The following is a 16566-nucleotide window of genomic DNA, read 5'->3' on the forward strand; positions in this document are numbered from 1 at the left end:
ATAGAAGAACTGAAAAAGTAATTTTTTATATAAAAAGTTTTAATAATTTCAGTAGCTTTCCTTCTTTCTCTGTCTCCTCAGAGGGGGGATTACAAATATGTGCTACCACGCTGGCTTTTTTAAAAAGTGGGTTCTCGAGGTTGAACTCTGGTCCTCAGGCAAGGCAAACTTCTCTTCTGGACTAATTTTAACTCATGTCCTTAGTATCCTCTTTTGTGACTTGCACTCTTTTTCGTTACTCTGTTTTATCCTTTTTTAAAATTACATTGTCAGTACAGTGAGGCCCCACTGGCGTTAGAAGAGCTGGAGATTCCCCTCAGCTGTGGGCCATCACAGTCAAGGCTTAGCTAGGTCTACTCACTAAGGGGACTCAGGTCATCGTGCAGAGAAAGGTTTAAGGTGAGACTCACAAGAGAGAACTGCCTTTTCCACACTGGCACCTCTGCGGTGAGAAAAGAGAGGAGCTTCGTGTGTTTCACTATAGATCACGGACTGCTCAAACACACGCTGGAGGGGGACCTGATGTTTAGTGGGATGAGGTGGCAGGGTGGGGCTTTGATCCCACTTTAACACACTCCATGCTGTCTTTGGAGGTCACTCTAAAATTTCTGCTGTGTTCTAAAGCCTGTATTGGGATTGATAAATCAATATTCAGGTGTTGTAGGAAAGTGGAGCAATTCTGAATTCATGCATCCTCTCTTTGAAACAGGTCTTGCTGTGTGGTCTAGGCTGATTTCCTACTCACTGTCTTCTTGCCATGGCTTCTCCAATGTGGGAATTACAGGGCTGTCACCTCACCAGGCTCTTCCCTTCAGTTTTAATTTTTCCAACTACAAATTGAGATGTTCTAGGAAAAAAAGGATTATTTCCTTTTCATAAATACATGCCATAAAAGACCTAACAGAGCAGGGCGGTGGTGGCGCACGCCTTTAATCCCAGCACTCGGGAGGCAGAGCCAGGCGGATCTCTGTGAGTTCGAGGCCAGTCTGGGCTACCAAGTGAGTCCCAGGAAAGGCACAAAGCTACACAGAGAAACCCTGTCTCGAAAAACCAACCCCCCCCCCAAAAAAAAGACCTAACAGAAAACCCTTTGTACAATTTGATATATAAAGGTACAGTGTGTGTGTGTGTGTGTGTGTGTGTGTGTGTGTGTGTGTGTGTGTGTGTATGTGCATGCATGAATGTGTATATTCAAGGGAGGCAGAGATGGAAAAGAGATAAATGACTCTCTACAAACTAGCAAGCTCACTTATGCTGGCCTGTTTATATTTCTACTGTAAACTTTAATTAGTAAAATCCACTATCTTTGTAGATTCATTAGTGTGAGTCAGAAATAACTGGCCTGAATTTCAAGATGTCGGTACCTTGCAACAGGGACTTGGGCTCAGTTATATTTACTGGCTTAATTGTTCCGTGGGGTCTTCTTGCATTAACTAACCAATTATTTTCCTTTGCAATCAAAGTGCAACTAAAACTCCATTTCATGAATTTTAAAGCCGTTTCCTTGGTGTGTTTAGTCTCTGAGGAGAGGCAGTACAGCAACATCCTGGCTCCCTTGCTTCACAGCGAGCTGACCTTCAGTGGGGCCTTATTCCTCTGGGGCCTCCATTCCTTTGTCTATAAAACATGGACGTTAATAATGTCTGCTTCCTAGACTGCCATGAAGAGTAGATGAGCTCAAACACATAATGTACCCAGAACACGGAGTGACACATAGTAAGCGCTCTATAAATGTCAGATGTTTTCATATTTATAACTATAGTTATTAACGATAATCCTCACACATTGAGAACAAATGTTGCAGAAGCAGGCTGGATTTTAACACAAAAGGTGAGTTGTTTGAAACAGGGGTTTGATGTGAAAAATGTCCCTTTTGTTGACTATTTATAGTTATTAAATTATCACTGATGTGAAATTACAAAAATATTGGGTGTGGCACACACTTAATCTCAGCACTCAGTAGGCTAAGGAAAGAGGGCTGCCATGACTTCAAGGCCTTACATACCAATCAGTGTCAATGTCAATGAAGAAGGTTTAGCCTGAAGGTGATTCATTGATAAATTCATGTAACTGTTGCCATTTCTAGAGCTGACAGGGAAACAGTAAGATCCTAAGCCTGAAACTCATCTAAGTCAATGATCTTATTACATTGAAGATGCTCAAAAGAAATTATGGCCAGACAGAATGGTAGGGTGGTCTATTGGATGTAAAAAATCATATTTGTGAATCAGGATTGGGGAATGAGGTTGAGTATTTGCCTCCTGTGCATAAAGCCCTGGGTTCAAGACAAGTAAGGAATAACCCAGATGTGTGCTGACAGACACTTAAAATCACAGCACTTTGAAGATGAAGGCAGGAGAATCAGAAGTTCAAAGTCAGGCTAAGTTACACAGATTGTTTAAGACCAGCCTGGGCTACAGGATACTATCACACACATAAAATTCTGGGTTTAAAAATGCTTAAAAATTGTTTTAAATTAAAGTAAGACAAACGTAACCGTTCTTCTAAAAAAGAAAAGAACCTAAAATTTCTCAAAGGATAAACATCATTAAATGCAAATCTATTTCCAGTACAAAGGAGAGACAATTAAAGAGCAATCGAAGCGATTAATCTAACAAAATCAATTGCATAAATATCATAGGACCATGTTGTTTTGATAGGCAGTACTTAGAGAAGGTACAGGGCCTGGAACTGTGAGAAAATGTCAGTATTTAAAATACAGACTCATTCTTAGAGGAGGCAGAGGGCACTCTGGGAACTTTCTAGCATTAGCCAAAGGGAGAATGCAGAAGCAGACTCAGGAGCCGTTTGATGCGCTCTGGCTTGGAGAGAGAGCATGCTCTCCCTGCAATGTTCACATTTTCTAAGGAAACAGAGAAGGGAAAACGCAGCCAGAGGAACAGTGTCAAATGTTGGGGATAAATGAGAATTTCACAGCATCAAAGGAATTAGCTAGTGGTTTTATCAAAGCAGGAACAATTGACTTTGAAAATGCACGGGAACTTGACAAATGTCACAAAACTACATCGAGAACACCAACCCTTTCACCAGATAAGCAGGGTGGGAACAAAAAGCAAAGAATAATTATAGTTATTTCTTCCCAGGTATCATTTTTCTTCAAAGGCTAGGAAGCTCACCTAATTTTTTTTTTGTTTTTGTCTTTTTATAAATTTTTATTTACTCTTTGATAATTAAAAGTTATAGAAGGAGGACATGAAATTGGGAGGGAGAGGTGATGGGGAGTCCTGGGGAGAGCTGGAGGTAGGAGAGGTGCATTGAGATGCATGAAATTTTCGAAGAATAATATAACAAAATTTATGTATAAGTTTTTCAGTATCTGAAGAAGAAAAGAAATCAGGACCAAAGTACCTACTAATATAAGATATAAGTAGATCTTATTCTTTTCAGAGTATCATAAGTTAAACATGTGTGATAATGTTCTAATTTCAAGATTATGTAAGAAAAAGATGGATACTAGAGAACAGAAGACGTGTATTCATTGGTATGTAGCCTGTGACAGTCAGTGGACTGAGTTGGGAATTCCACTCAGAAAACAGGAAAGCTACTATACCCATCTAACCCAAATGAAACAGGCTTGGATGTGGTTCAGTTGGTAGAATGCTTGCACAGTATGCACAAGTCCTGGATTCCACCTCTAGCATCATGTAAACCAGGCATGGGAATCTAAGAGCTGGCAAGGTGGAGGCAGGAGGACCAGAGGGCCGTAGGCCAATACCAAGATCAAGATTGAGACCAGAGCCTGGGCTACTAAGACCCTATCTAAAAAACAAAACCAAATCAAACCAAACTATATAAGTAACAAAGAAATAATCCACAGAGAATTCCTAGGCCTGGCCTGGCCTGTAGAACATGCATATTAATTTTTATTATTGTTGTATGCACTGAGCTCTGAAGAAATAAGACAGTTACATGAAGATGAGAAATACCTGTGGGTTTAGAGTGTGCTGGAAGCTTATGGCATTTCTAGTGCACTGGCTTTTGCTTTTTTACATGCCAAAGAATTTCTGCATATCTGTTCATTAATTTCCCCCATTATCCTCTGTGACACTGGACAAAAGACTCTAAGCAAACTTTCCAAGCATAGTTTACCATAAATTAACTTTAAAGCTACCACATTTGATAAATTTGACCACGAATCCACCTTCTGAATCACAGTTTTGTGACATCAGGCATGGGGGTGGTTGGGGGCTGTTGAACATCCAAGTGAGTCACCATTTCTGAAATAATCTATCCTAGCACTTAGGGGAAAGTGGTTCATTGGTCAGGCTCAACCAGGCAGTGGTCAACATCCATTCTGACCCAGTGCAGGGACAAGTCTCTTCCAGGATATAGTTTACATATGATCTTTTATTATTTTTTTTTGCACTAAAACTGATCATCGCCATGGCTCCCAACTCAACCAGAAGGTGTCTAGATCAAAGCGTTCTCCACAACTTCAGATGAGGAAGCTTAAGTAGCTAGAGATTTAACACCCCATGAGGTTCGAGTTTGCTTTAAATCATGTACACACCAGGATGACATGCTTTGGAAAAAAAAAAAAAGGTTTTCCTCTTACTTCCAATAGTGATCTTTTTCCTCACAAAAGATTCAAACATCTCTACAGTGTTCTCTTTTTCAGCTTTGTGCATTTGGAGGCAAGGAGGAAAAGCAAGGTTACCAAGCCATGTTAGAATCCATTTCAAAAGATTGTGTCCCCTGCCTTGAAGCTGCAACCTGAAGCACAGCTCTGTGTGTCCAAAATAGAAATCAAAACGCAAGCTTTTTTTCATTTTACTCTTATTATTATTTCTGATGAAAGAGAAATGTCAAAGGAATTATGCTGACAGTGTTGAAGTAGCTCAGACCAGAGGTGAGTGTATAGTTTTGAACACCAGCATTCATCAAGTGATAGTGGGGATGACATGTCTTCATGGAGACCTCTAACACTCACAGTAGCTGTCATTCAAATGCACCCCTAGGAAGGACCCAGAGCTGTGCTTATAGAATTAAAAGCCTCTTTGAGGTCTGTGGTTGTTAACCCTTCTTTTTATAAATGTGTATAGATTAGTTGCCTGCAACTATGTGCACCACATGAGTGCAGTGCCTCTGGGGGGCCAGAAGAGGGCATCAGATCAATTGGAACTGGAGTTACAAACAGCCTCCATGTAAGTGCTGGGATTTGAACCTGTGTCTACTGGAAAAGCAGCCAGTGCTCCTAACCACAGAGCCATCTCTCCAGCCCTGTTAATACTTCTTAAATTACAATTGCAGATTTGAATATTGATGGGCCTTTCATTAACTAATGTTACCTTAATTTATAGTAGACTCAAATGAAGGCAGATCATAATTCATTTTAATGTCTAATAAAAAATAATTTAAAAAAATCAAAGCAAACAAAGACCTCATTGTATTAGGTGCATCTTTTCAAACTAGTTTTGGAGCTACATCAACCTGTTTGAAATGGTTTTATGGGAGATGGAACAGGGAAACTTGGATTGCCTAGCTCATTGTTGTTATCATTATTATTATCTGTGGCACTCAGTATGGAACCTTGGGACTCATCCATGCCAGTCAGTCACTCTACCACTAAGCCACACTGTCAGCCCTTTTCTTATTTTTATTTTGAGACAGGGTCTCACAAACTTGCACAGGCTGGCCTTGAACTCATTCTCTAAACCAGATTGGCTTTGAACTTGGTGATCCTCCTGCTTCAGCTTCCTAGGTGCTGAGATTTAAAGGGGTATGGTGCCATGCCCACATTTAATCATGTTAAACTCAAGGAACTTGGGTCTGGGGGTAGCTCAGCAGGGAAAGCATTCCTTGTATAAGCCTTAGAACTGAGTGAAAGTTCAGAACTCACAGAAAAAAGCCAGATGCAGTGACCTGAAATCACCGAGATCCTGGTGAGATGGGAGGCAGAGACAGGAGAATTCCTGGGAGGTCGCAGGAGTGTGCCAATGACAGACGTGAAGGAGAGACCCTACCTCAACAAGGGAAAGGCAAGAACTGACTCTGAAAGTTGACCCCTGACCTTCACATGCTCATTCTGGCATCAATGTGCCCCAAGTAAAGAAAGTGAAATAAAACTTAAACAAGATTTTCAATTTAAAAGTGAAAACCGAGGAAGCAGAATATTATTCTTCCAAACTAGGTAGATCTTTCTCCCCTGTTTCTTACTAATTAAAGAAAAGAAAAGTAAAAATAGGCAAAGCTTTGTAGTTTAGTCCCAGACAGTGCTGAGTTTTGCGTTTTTTTGAGGAAAAACACAGAACTCACAAATAGTGGTTCCCGAGAAGCATCTGTGATTTAATATAACAGGGACTTTTGAAGGAAATTTGTGAAACAGAGTCTCAAAGTTCATATTTAATTTATTCCAGTTGTTTTTAAGTCACTTGTGGGTTTCAAAGTTTTCTGTGTAACATTTTCAATTATTCTTAATTCATTTGTGAGTGAATTCAGCTGAAAGATTCATGGCAATTTTTCTTGTAGATGGTTTTTCTTATATATTTTCTCATCTTTTTTTAAAGATTAATTTATAAAAATAAATTGTATGTGTATTGGTGTTTTGCCTGCATGCATGTCTGTGTACTGTGTGTACAGTTACTAGCAGAGGCCACAGGAGGGGGATGGATACCCTGGAACTGGAGTTGCCATGGTTGTGAGTGTCATGTGGGTGCTGGGACTCGAACCCCAGGCCTCTGGAAGAGCACCCAGTGTTCTTAGCCGCTGAGCCATCTCTCTAGGCACAGTCTTGTACATTGTAAAAATTAATAAAGGAAAGTAGATATTGTATTTCCTCCCTTCCTTTCCTCACTCTCCATCCCTCCCTTCCTTCTTCCTTTCTCCTTTTCTCCACCCCTTCCTCCTTCTAGTCTTCCTTCCTGTCCCCCTTTCTTTTTATTTCCCCTCTCTGCTGTAGATGGAACCAGAGCCTTGTGTGTGCCGGGCAAGTGCTTTTACATTAACCCACCCAGCTCCACGCAGGATTAAAATCCAGTGTCACACAGGTTTGCACACATTAAGGAGCATACTGAGAAGGGATTGTGCAATTGTAAGCCTTGTGGACTTCTGTATGAGGCATAGAAAATACAAATATGAAGAAACAATACAGAAATGTAAATAAAAAGTAAATCAGATATATAAAAGCTGTTCTTTATCTATGACAGTCACAACCCTCGTCACACTATTGTTCTGTGGAGCCAATGGCTAATGTCAGAGATTGAAGGGAGTATAAAGTCATCTTGATTAATCTGGAAGATTCTTTTGAGCTTCCTCCAGGTTCATGTGCTGTGGGATGTTCTGTATGGCAAATGTGTTGCTGATGGGTCAATAAATAAAACACTGATTGGCCATTGGCTAGGCAGGAAGTGTAGGCGGGACAAGGAGGAGAATAAAGCTGGGAAGTGGAAGGCTGAGTCAGAGAGACACTGCCAGACGCCTCGATGACAAACAGCATGTGAAGATGCCAGTAAGCCACGAGCCACGTGGCAAGGATTAATGGAAATGGATTAATTTAATCTGTAAGAACAGTTAGCAAGAAGCCTGCCACGGCCATACAGTTTGTAAGCAATATAAGTTTCTGTGTTTACTTGGTCGGGTCTGAGCGGCTGTGGGACTGGCAGGTGAGAGAGATTTGTCCTGACTGTGGGCCAGGCAGGAAAACTCAAGCTACATTCAGGTTTGGATTCAACAGAATGCTTTGTGCCTCCCTGGCCTCAGCTTTCCTGTAGGGTACCTGTTCCTACCCTGCTGCCCCTCTGCACACTGATGTTTCCTTTTTTATCCTGAGCAAAGAGGCGAGAGAACGTCAGAGCTGAGACTAAACTTCATAATCCAAGTCCACAGCTCTTGTCCTTTTCACAGAAGCCTCCCTTTCTTTCTTACCATATTTTTATCCACCTAAACACTCATAAAAGTGTGTGTGTGCACACATGTGGGAGAGAGACAGACAGAGACAGACAGAGACAGAGAGCAAGCGCAGGTGCGTGGGGGTGGAGGTCAGAGGTCAACTTTGGGTGTGGCTCCTCAGGACACCGCCCTTCTTGTTCTTTTGAGACAGCTCTCACTGGTCTTTAACTTTATTTGGCAATGTTGGCTGGCCAGGACGCCCTGGGGACCTCCCTGTTTCCACCTCCCCAGGGCTGAGATGATAAACGCACATTTTGCACCTGACTTTTTACAGGCTTGTGTGGTAAGCATGTAATGTACTGAGCCATCTCCCTAGCCTGACATTAAAAAATCTTTAATGATCTGGTCCACATGTGCCTGATAAATAACAGCTGAACAACCTCAACACCTGTCAACGGCTCTGATGTTCAACAGGAGCCCTCTTTGGAGGTGGTGTGAGAGCCAAAGTCATATTTTAGGTTTTAATAACTATGTCTTAGAGATCCATGAAACAAAAATGCCTCTGATCTGCAAGCCTCTTGCCCAAGGACAGATAGTTTTTAAAATACTAAAGGATACTGTTTATAGTTCCTGAAATGCTGGAGGATACTGTTTATGAGAAATAACAAGTTACACGTTTTCACTCCATTAAACAAGTTTGTTTGACCTATCTGCACTGATGTGCTTGATCTCATAAGGCGGGGAGGTATGTAGGCAGGAAATACGTATGTCAGGATATATGCCTGCCCATGATTTGACATGATGGGAAATGCAATGAATTATGGGTTTTCTTTCCATACTTGATTCTGGGCTATTTCCCAGGAACCTGGCAACCTCTACCAACAAGCCACACTGTCAGGCGGCCCTTCTCTTATTTTTTACGCTGTGACAAGGTCTCACAAAGTTGCCCAGGCTGATCTTGAACTCATGCTATAGCCCAGGTTGGCTTTAAACTTGGTGGTCCTCCTGCTTCAGCCTCCTGAGTGCTGAGATTACAGGGGTGTACTACCGTGCCTGCATTAATGGTATGTTAAACCCAAGGACCCTGGGCTGGGGAGATGGGTCAGGAGATGAGACCTGCAGGTGTAAGGCTGATGCCTGGGTCTGAGGATAGGCCCTTCCCGCCATGCTCCCAAAGGGTGACACGGATCTGTTGCTTCTCCTTTACATGGGCACTTAGTCAGTTCCTTTGACAGGGCAAGATCTGAATAATAAATCAGGACATCTCAAAAGCTCAGGGTTCTGGGACATCCAGTGTTAAGACAGCTTTTCTTCTTTCCTTTTATCTTTTTCTAAATGGACTCAAGTCCTTAACGTCCAAGTGAACCAGCCACATTTACATTTGATGTGCAAATTCTTGGCCATCTTTTCCTCCATCGTTTTGTTTTTTTTTCCCCATGGCAAGGGCAATGCTGGTGCCTTCACTTTTCTCTGGTCTTGTTAAAGTATCAAAACTGCATGGAGACTGAAAAGTATTGTCTCGTGGCTCTGATAGACAAAGTGAGATTCTGAGTGGTGTCCTCATGAAACAGGCAAACAGTCACACATGGAAATATATATGCATCCCCACAGGGTACTTGATACATAGACATAGATGCAGATAAAAGGTGCTAAATTAATCTGGATTATATATTAATACTCAAAGTTTGTATACTGCCATCCTTTCAAAACGGGAGGCCTCAATTTTCATTTCATTCATTTCCTACAAATACATTCTTGGAGATAAAAATAAAATCAAGGGGCTGAGAAAATAGCTCAGTGGATAAGAAGGCTTGTTGCACAAGCGTGAGGACCTGAGTTCAAATCCCCAGCACTTCTATAAAAAGCCAGGCCAGTGCTAGAGGGGTGGTGGTGGGCAGAGACTGAAGGGTTCCTGGAGCTTGCTGGCTAACAGCCTAGTGCCAGGTTCAGTGAGAGACCCTGCTCTAAGGAAAGAGGGCAGAGAGCGAAAGAACAGAACACTAAACAGCCTCCTCTGGCCTCCACATGTACATATGAGCATGTGCACCTGCACACACATACACATAATTGTGCATAAGTCATACACATGTGCATATCACACACATACACACACACACACACACACACACACACACACACACACACAATTTTTCAGGAAAAATACAAGAGGAAAAGTGCACGGACAACACTCCCAGGGGAGACACAGTCTGGGGTTCTCCCTGGCAGAGAGGGACAGAGTCTGTCGCTGTGATTTCAGGGAACATACCTACATCACCCTGACAGACAGGAAGACTCTAGTAGAAACTTTCTAACGTTCTTTATCAGGAATCTCACCCTCCTTTTTGCTGCATCAAACAAACTTACTTTCTCTTAGACCAGAAGTTCATAACCTGTCAGGTGTGTGTGTGTCAAACGACCCTTTCACAGGGGTTGCATACTAGATATCCTGCATATTAGATATTTACATTCACAAAGGTACCAAAATTACAGTTATGAAGTAACAACGATTAATTTTATGATCAGGGGTCAGCACAACATGAAGAACTGTATTAAAAAGTCACAACATAGGAAGGTTGAGAACCACTGTAGCAGACCCTTATTATCATCCCTCAAACTTTCCACACCCCTGGACCTGCCAGGCCCAACTTCCTGTCCTTTCTGAGTTTCAAATTCTAATATCTAGTGTCTTCCTGATCTGTCACATCAGATCTGCGTTCTGAATGGATTTACAAGCTTAGAGCTGTTGTCGGCTAGCTAGGTTGGCATTATCAGGCTTTGAGACACTGAGGCCAGACCCCCCTCATGACTGACTTTGGACCCCACCTCCTGTCTCCCTGGCAGTGCTAGCAAGTGAGTGGAGGCATGCAGGTTTTGTGAGGGTTTGCTAAGGGGAAGCTGTTTCTTCCTGATCAAAGGGATGGAATCTAGGCCCTACCTCTGGCCCTAGGTGGAGATCTGACCCCCTGGACTACCCAAAACATCACGTAATACTGTTTTCTTTTTGAGAGCTAATCTGGCTGCGTCTGCTGTCCATCACCTAGCTGGTAGCCATAGCCCCACCACCCCAGAAGTCTGATTCATCCAGAAGCTGTGTTAGGGAGTGGGGAGGGCTAATTATCTCCTTTTCCTCTTCCTAAGCAGCAGCCTGCAGGACTTCTGGCCTGTGTTCCTGCTGAGCCTGCTCCCTTTCCTTAGTCTTAATTCAGAAAAGCATTATTTTCCTTCTCCTTCCTTCTCTTATTCTTTCAGACTGGCCTAACGCTTTCCTTGGGCATTTCTCACTCAGGCCCTGAAGCCTGATTCCCTTCCTGCCATGCATCTGCTGCTGACCATCATAGCTGAATTACTAATAAACAAACAACAACAACAAAAAAAACCATCAGTGACTATGGAGAGTTTGGTATGTTGCTGAACTGACAGCCTAATTAAAATGTCTTTGGGGCTGTCTTTATCCCCTAAAACCATTGCTTACCCACCTCTGTATCCCACCTAACATCTAGACAGGCAGATAGAAGCCTTTGCAAATGTATTAACTTCACAAAACCATGTTCTCCACCACCGGCAGGGCAGAGAATGCTGTCTGGTAGCATGTGAGGCCTACAGGAGAGAGTCCACCCCCATTCTGCTGTAACCACCTCTCCGTGGTTTCCATCAATGTATTTTAAAAATGTCTTGATTTATGACTTTCTTTGTCCTGCCGATATAAGCTTCAAGAATTTGTTTCTTTGTTGGGGACATCAACCTGGCTCTTGGTTTCCTAGGCCAGGGTCACTCAGATTTGGTTCTAGAATAAACTGTATCTTATTCCCACATGACTGCCTTGCTTCTTCTCCATCTCCTTCCTACAGGCAACTGCTAAAATTTACAGCTTGCCTGCCATGTTGTTTTTCTCCCAAAGACTATAAAACTGGTCCTTGTACTGCTTTCCGAGTCCTTTTAAATTTCTTTTATTAATGATACTATGAATCCAAAAAGGAAGGCCCAATTTCCTCGGTAACAGTATCAGTATTGTCCTATAAAGGATGAAATGTTTCTGGGTCAGGAACTGTATTACATCTGTCAGTAGGCTCCCCAGTGCTCCGGACAGAGGATATGCTCAGTAAGTCTTGGATTTAATCTGGACATATGGAGGAATATTTACATATTTGAGGAAATGAATACAACAAAATGTTAAAAATGGATGTTATAAATCGGTAGGTAGTTACAATGAATTGTTACTTATTTGAAGGAACTCATAGGGGTGAGGGAAAATCTAGAAGGATAGACTTCAGAGTACTAATGAGAATCTATCCGGGGGTAGGATTATAAATCTTTGAGAGTCTCCCATATTCTCTACAATGGTGGGAGTCAGAAAAAAGAATTGAGTTTTTGTTCATAAGAGAAAAGGTGACGGGCAGAGTTCCTCCGGAATGGGGGCAACTTCTGTGAAAATCAGCATGAGGGAGGGGACAGAGCTCAGTGTCCATCAGGACAGAGGAACATCTTATTTCACCTCTCTCACCCATGAACCTCATACTAACACCCACCTTTTCTGATGGCCTTTAAAGGGATGGTAATAGAGATCATACTTTTTTTTTTCTCTTTTCCCTTTTTTTCTGCCTCTACATGTACAGTAGACTAAAGAGTGGGCCACTATGTAGGAGCCTGGTTCTTATACCAAATTAAATCAAAAGAAATGATATGCATACAAACAGACCTGGAAGCAAGTGTCTCTCCCAACCACAACATTTACAATTCTAACTCATGCTTCCATGGTGCTCAGAAGAGGTGAAACTTTTTGACATGGGCTTAGGGAGGGCAGACTGAGAGGTAAGAAAACTGTGGAGACTATATCCCACTTCTCCAGATGTGGGCACCACCAGAGGACCAGCACTTGGGATAAACCGAAGGGAGAGAAAGTGTGTCTGAGCAGAAAGTGAGGGGCTAGGGGAGTCACACAGACTCCCTGGTAGGTGGGGAGAGGAGTCATGGCTAGGTACTGAAGGTGGTGAATGTCCAAGATGGCTAGCTTCTTCCTCAACTTCTGGACTTGAGACAAAAGCCTGGAAGCTTAAAACAAAGGTCTGGTGTACCTTTTCCCCTGCCGGCAGGACTCCCTGCTGATGGACAGACTCAACAGTTCAAGGAATCAGGACATGTTTACATCACAGTTTTTATACACCAAACTGACTAACCCTAAATCAGGGGCTGGAAAACCCTTCGGAAACTTAAAAAGCTCCAGGCCTTAAGAAGAGTCTGGATTTGTTGGCTTCCCAGTCCTCTCTCTGTTTTGCAAAGGGTCTTTCTCTGTGTGTCTGCTGCATGCCTGTGTTTTCTGGGCCCCAGCGAAAGCCTTCTGCCTGCTGATTCTGCCTGCTTTCTCTGCTGCTACCTGTTGAGCTCCGGACTTTCCATGCCTTTTAATTCTTTAACTGCCAGAGAAAAGGAACCCAATTAGGACCCCTAGAGTGTAACAAAAGCATACCTTGGTCTGGAATGTGCAGAACATGTGTGTTAGAAACGGGTGCTCCCAAGCCAAGGACAGAACCCTCTTCTCCACCATGGTACACTCAACATCATCATCCATCAACACCACATCCTTCTTTAAGGCTTTTATTGCGAAAAATTGATTGGTTCTCTTGAACTCTGCTAGAAACACCTAAAAGGAAGCAAGACAGCACTTTGTTTTAGAATATGGAGTTCTATATACTAAAGAAGAGGCAAAAGCACGATTAGGAGAGATCTACACTGGTTGAGAGAGAAGAAAAGCCTTGGGCTTCTGTCCTGGATAGTGTCTCTAGATCATCACTTAAGAGTTTCAGATTTTATGCATTTGCAAGATTATTCTTGTTTGTTTGTTTGTTTTTTCAAGACAGGGTTTCTTTGTGTGGCCTTGACTGTCCTGGAACTAGCTCTGTAAACCAGCCTGGCCTTGAACTCAGAGATCCACCTGCCTCTGCCTCCCAAGTGCTGGGATTGAGGTGCGTGCCACCACTGCTCAGCTAGGAAGGTTATTCTTCATGCATGAAAATCTTGGGAATGGGGTGTAGCTCAGGAGATAGAGGGCTTGCCTAGCATGCATGAAGCCCTGGGTTTGATCCTTAGCACTTCATAGACCCAATAGGGTGGGCTTGCCTTCAATCTTAGCATTTGGGAGGTGAAAGAAGGGAAGAGAAATCAGAAGTTAGAGGTCATCTTTGTCTACATGGTGAGTTTGAGACTATCCTGGGCTATATGACAGAACTCAGAACAATTTGCAGTTCTGAACGCTGCAGGAGAGGTATTAACGATAATGATAAAGATAAGAACAATATCCCTGAGTTCCAAGTACAACTCGATCAAATTCATGAAATTACTCAGGGGACGATCTAACGCCGGAGTTTACTTTCCCATTTGACTTCCTGTCTCATAAGTTGACACCAGACGGCATAATGGAGAATTGAAACCACTGTGACTTGTGAAGGAGGCAGGAGAGGACTCTTGGCAGTTGGGAGGATTTGGCATTTACATAGCTATGGGCATGTGAGCAAAGCCATTGACCTCCCTGGGCTTCAGGTTCTGGAGCTTTAAAAGGCATGTTTGTGGCAGGGGGGTTGGGTAGGGGCTTACTTATTCCCTGATTTACAGGACTATGGCGACCACCAAATGAGACATGACGAAGTAAAGTGCTTTCTAAATGAGAGTTATAAGAGGTGCTTTATTATTTTAAAATGTAGATGTTACTTTTTATTTATGCTAATGTGTGGTGTCTGTGAGTATGGGCATATGTTGCAAGTTCCCAAGGAGGCCAGAAGAGGGTGTTAGTTACAGGCAGCAGTGAGCTGCCAGATGTAGGTGCTAAGAACTGAACTCCAGTCCTTTGTAAGAGCAACATGTATTCTTTTTTCTTTTCCTTTTTCTTTCCTTCCTTCCTCCCTTCCTTCCTTTCTTTCTTTCTTTTTTTTTTTTTTTTTTCTGAGACAGGGTTTCTCTGTGTAGTTTTGATGCCTGTCCTGGATCTTGCTCTGTAGACCAGCCTGGCCTCGAACTCACAGAGATCTGCCTGGCTCTGTCTCCCGAGTGCTGGGGCCCACCTCCACCGGCCAGCCCATAGCAACTCGTATTCTTAAGGACTGAGCCGTTTCCCAACCCCAAGAGTTACATAAACTCGTAACATTTGTTTCTTTTATTGACTTTCAAGAAATGTCAAAATCAATGGTGCCAAACTGAAAACACAATGATCTAGGGTTAAAATAATCTATGTATGCAGTGCTGGGAATGTAGATCAGTTGGTAACATGATTGCTTAGTGTGCAGGAAGCCCTGAGTTCGATACTCAGCACTGCATAATCCAGGCATGGCCTGCAGTCTTGTAATCTCAGCATTAGAGAGGTGGAAGCAGAAAGATCAGGAGTTCATGGTTGTCCTGCTGTACATTGAGTTTAAGATCAGCCTGCATCACATGAAACCTTGGGGGGGGGGGGTGTGTCTTTGTTTGTTTGTTTTGTTTTAGAAGAGATACACAGTTGCCTCTGATAGCTGACTTGGTAGAGTGCTTGCAGCTTGGATGAGAACTCAGACTCATAGTGTTCATATCTCCAGAAAATAAGTAATTTGTTAGCATTGGCTTAAAAGCAGATTGAAAACAATAGCAGACTACTATTTTGGTTAGAAGCCATGTTTTCCACAAGCAGCCAAAAGAATGATGAAATGTAAGTTCTTGAGAACTTAGTACTCTGAGAAAGAGAAATGGATCAGCTGAGTTTCTGCCTTCTCAGTGTGCAGGGCCCAGCATCTCAGTGCAAAACGGCACCATACATTCAGCACCGAGTAAGAAGGTACCTAGAGCCCAGGATGTCCTCAGGGATACTTGCCAAGCCATGTATGTTTAGCTTATTAACTTTGTTCAAATGTAGAAATCCACATGGGAACAAAGAAAGATAAACATTCCATTAGCAAAAGTACTCTGTTGGTAATTGTTTCTTTTAGTAAACCAGCCTAAAACCAGCCATAAAGCAAGAGCCAAGAAGGCAATTGCCATCTACATAACGTCCTTTCAATTTTTTTGTATCAGGTTATAATTGCACATTAATTGCTGCTAAATTATTATAAAGACTGGCTGTAAAATTGCCAGTTGCACGCAGATTAACACTGAATGAACTGCTGTGGTTCGTATTATTGAGGAACTGAAAAGGATTCATGGATCTCAGCTAGCGTTTGCAGGGCAGAGAAGGTTTTATGAAAAGAAAATGCATCAGTGTTCAAATGCAAACATACCAGAACACAGTATTACTCAGCCATGGTGGAGACTCGGGTGCACTTGAACTTGTTTGTTGTTAAATAAACTGGGTAGACGTTGCTGCCGAAGTCTGAGCAGCAGGTGCTTACTGTAAGCTGGCTTTGGATTCCGACAGCTGTGGCATAGTGGCCCTTGGTTAAAAATTTCCTAAGAGTTCCATCTAACACTTTAAAAAGAGTTAGGAACCCTAGTAATAAATTACATGTCTGCAATGCCTAAGATACCCAAAAGCCTGTATTCTGTAACGTTCCCCTTTACAATCATTAACTTGGAAATTTTCTGTTGTCACTGACGGTTGAAATTTCTTTAAGTGTACGAGTGTTTGTGTGTGCTGTGGAGCATGTCTGTGGAGTCTAGAGGACAGCCTCACATGCTGTTCCTCAGGAGTGTCCGTCACTTTTTGTTTTGTGAGACAGGGTCTCTCATTTCCTTGGGACAGACTAAATTGGCTAGGCCGGCTGG

At 42.5% G+C, this 16566-nt stretch overlaps 1 protein-coding gene across 2 annotated transcripts in view; it reads right to left on the bottom strand.

Moving 5' to 3' along the window:
* Prkcq (protein kinase C theta) overlaps nucleotides 1-16566 on the bottom strand; it is a 136604-nt gene that overhangs the window by 39103 nt on the left and 80935 nt on the right. For both annotated transcript variants that reach the window (XM_052728306.1, XM_052728307.1), the window contains exon 12: nucleotides 13313-13486. In XM_052728306.1, the coding sequence (XP_052584266.1) occupies nucleotides 13313-13486 (174 nt within the window). The remainder of the gene's footprint in view (nucleotides 1-13312; nucleotides 13487-16566) is intronic.

The sequence above is a fragment of the Peromyscus californicus genome, unplaced genomic scaffold (genome assembly GCF_007827085.1).
Source record: "Peromyscus californicus insignis strain IS unplaced genomic scaffold, ASM782708v3 Scaffold_8__1_contigs__length_139910024, whole genome shotgun sequence".
Classification (NCBI taxonomy): domain Eukaryota; kingdom Metazoa; phylum Chordata; class Mammalia; order Rodentia; family Cricetidae; genus Peromyscus; species Peromyscus californicus.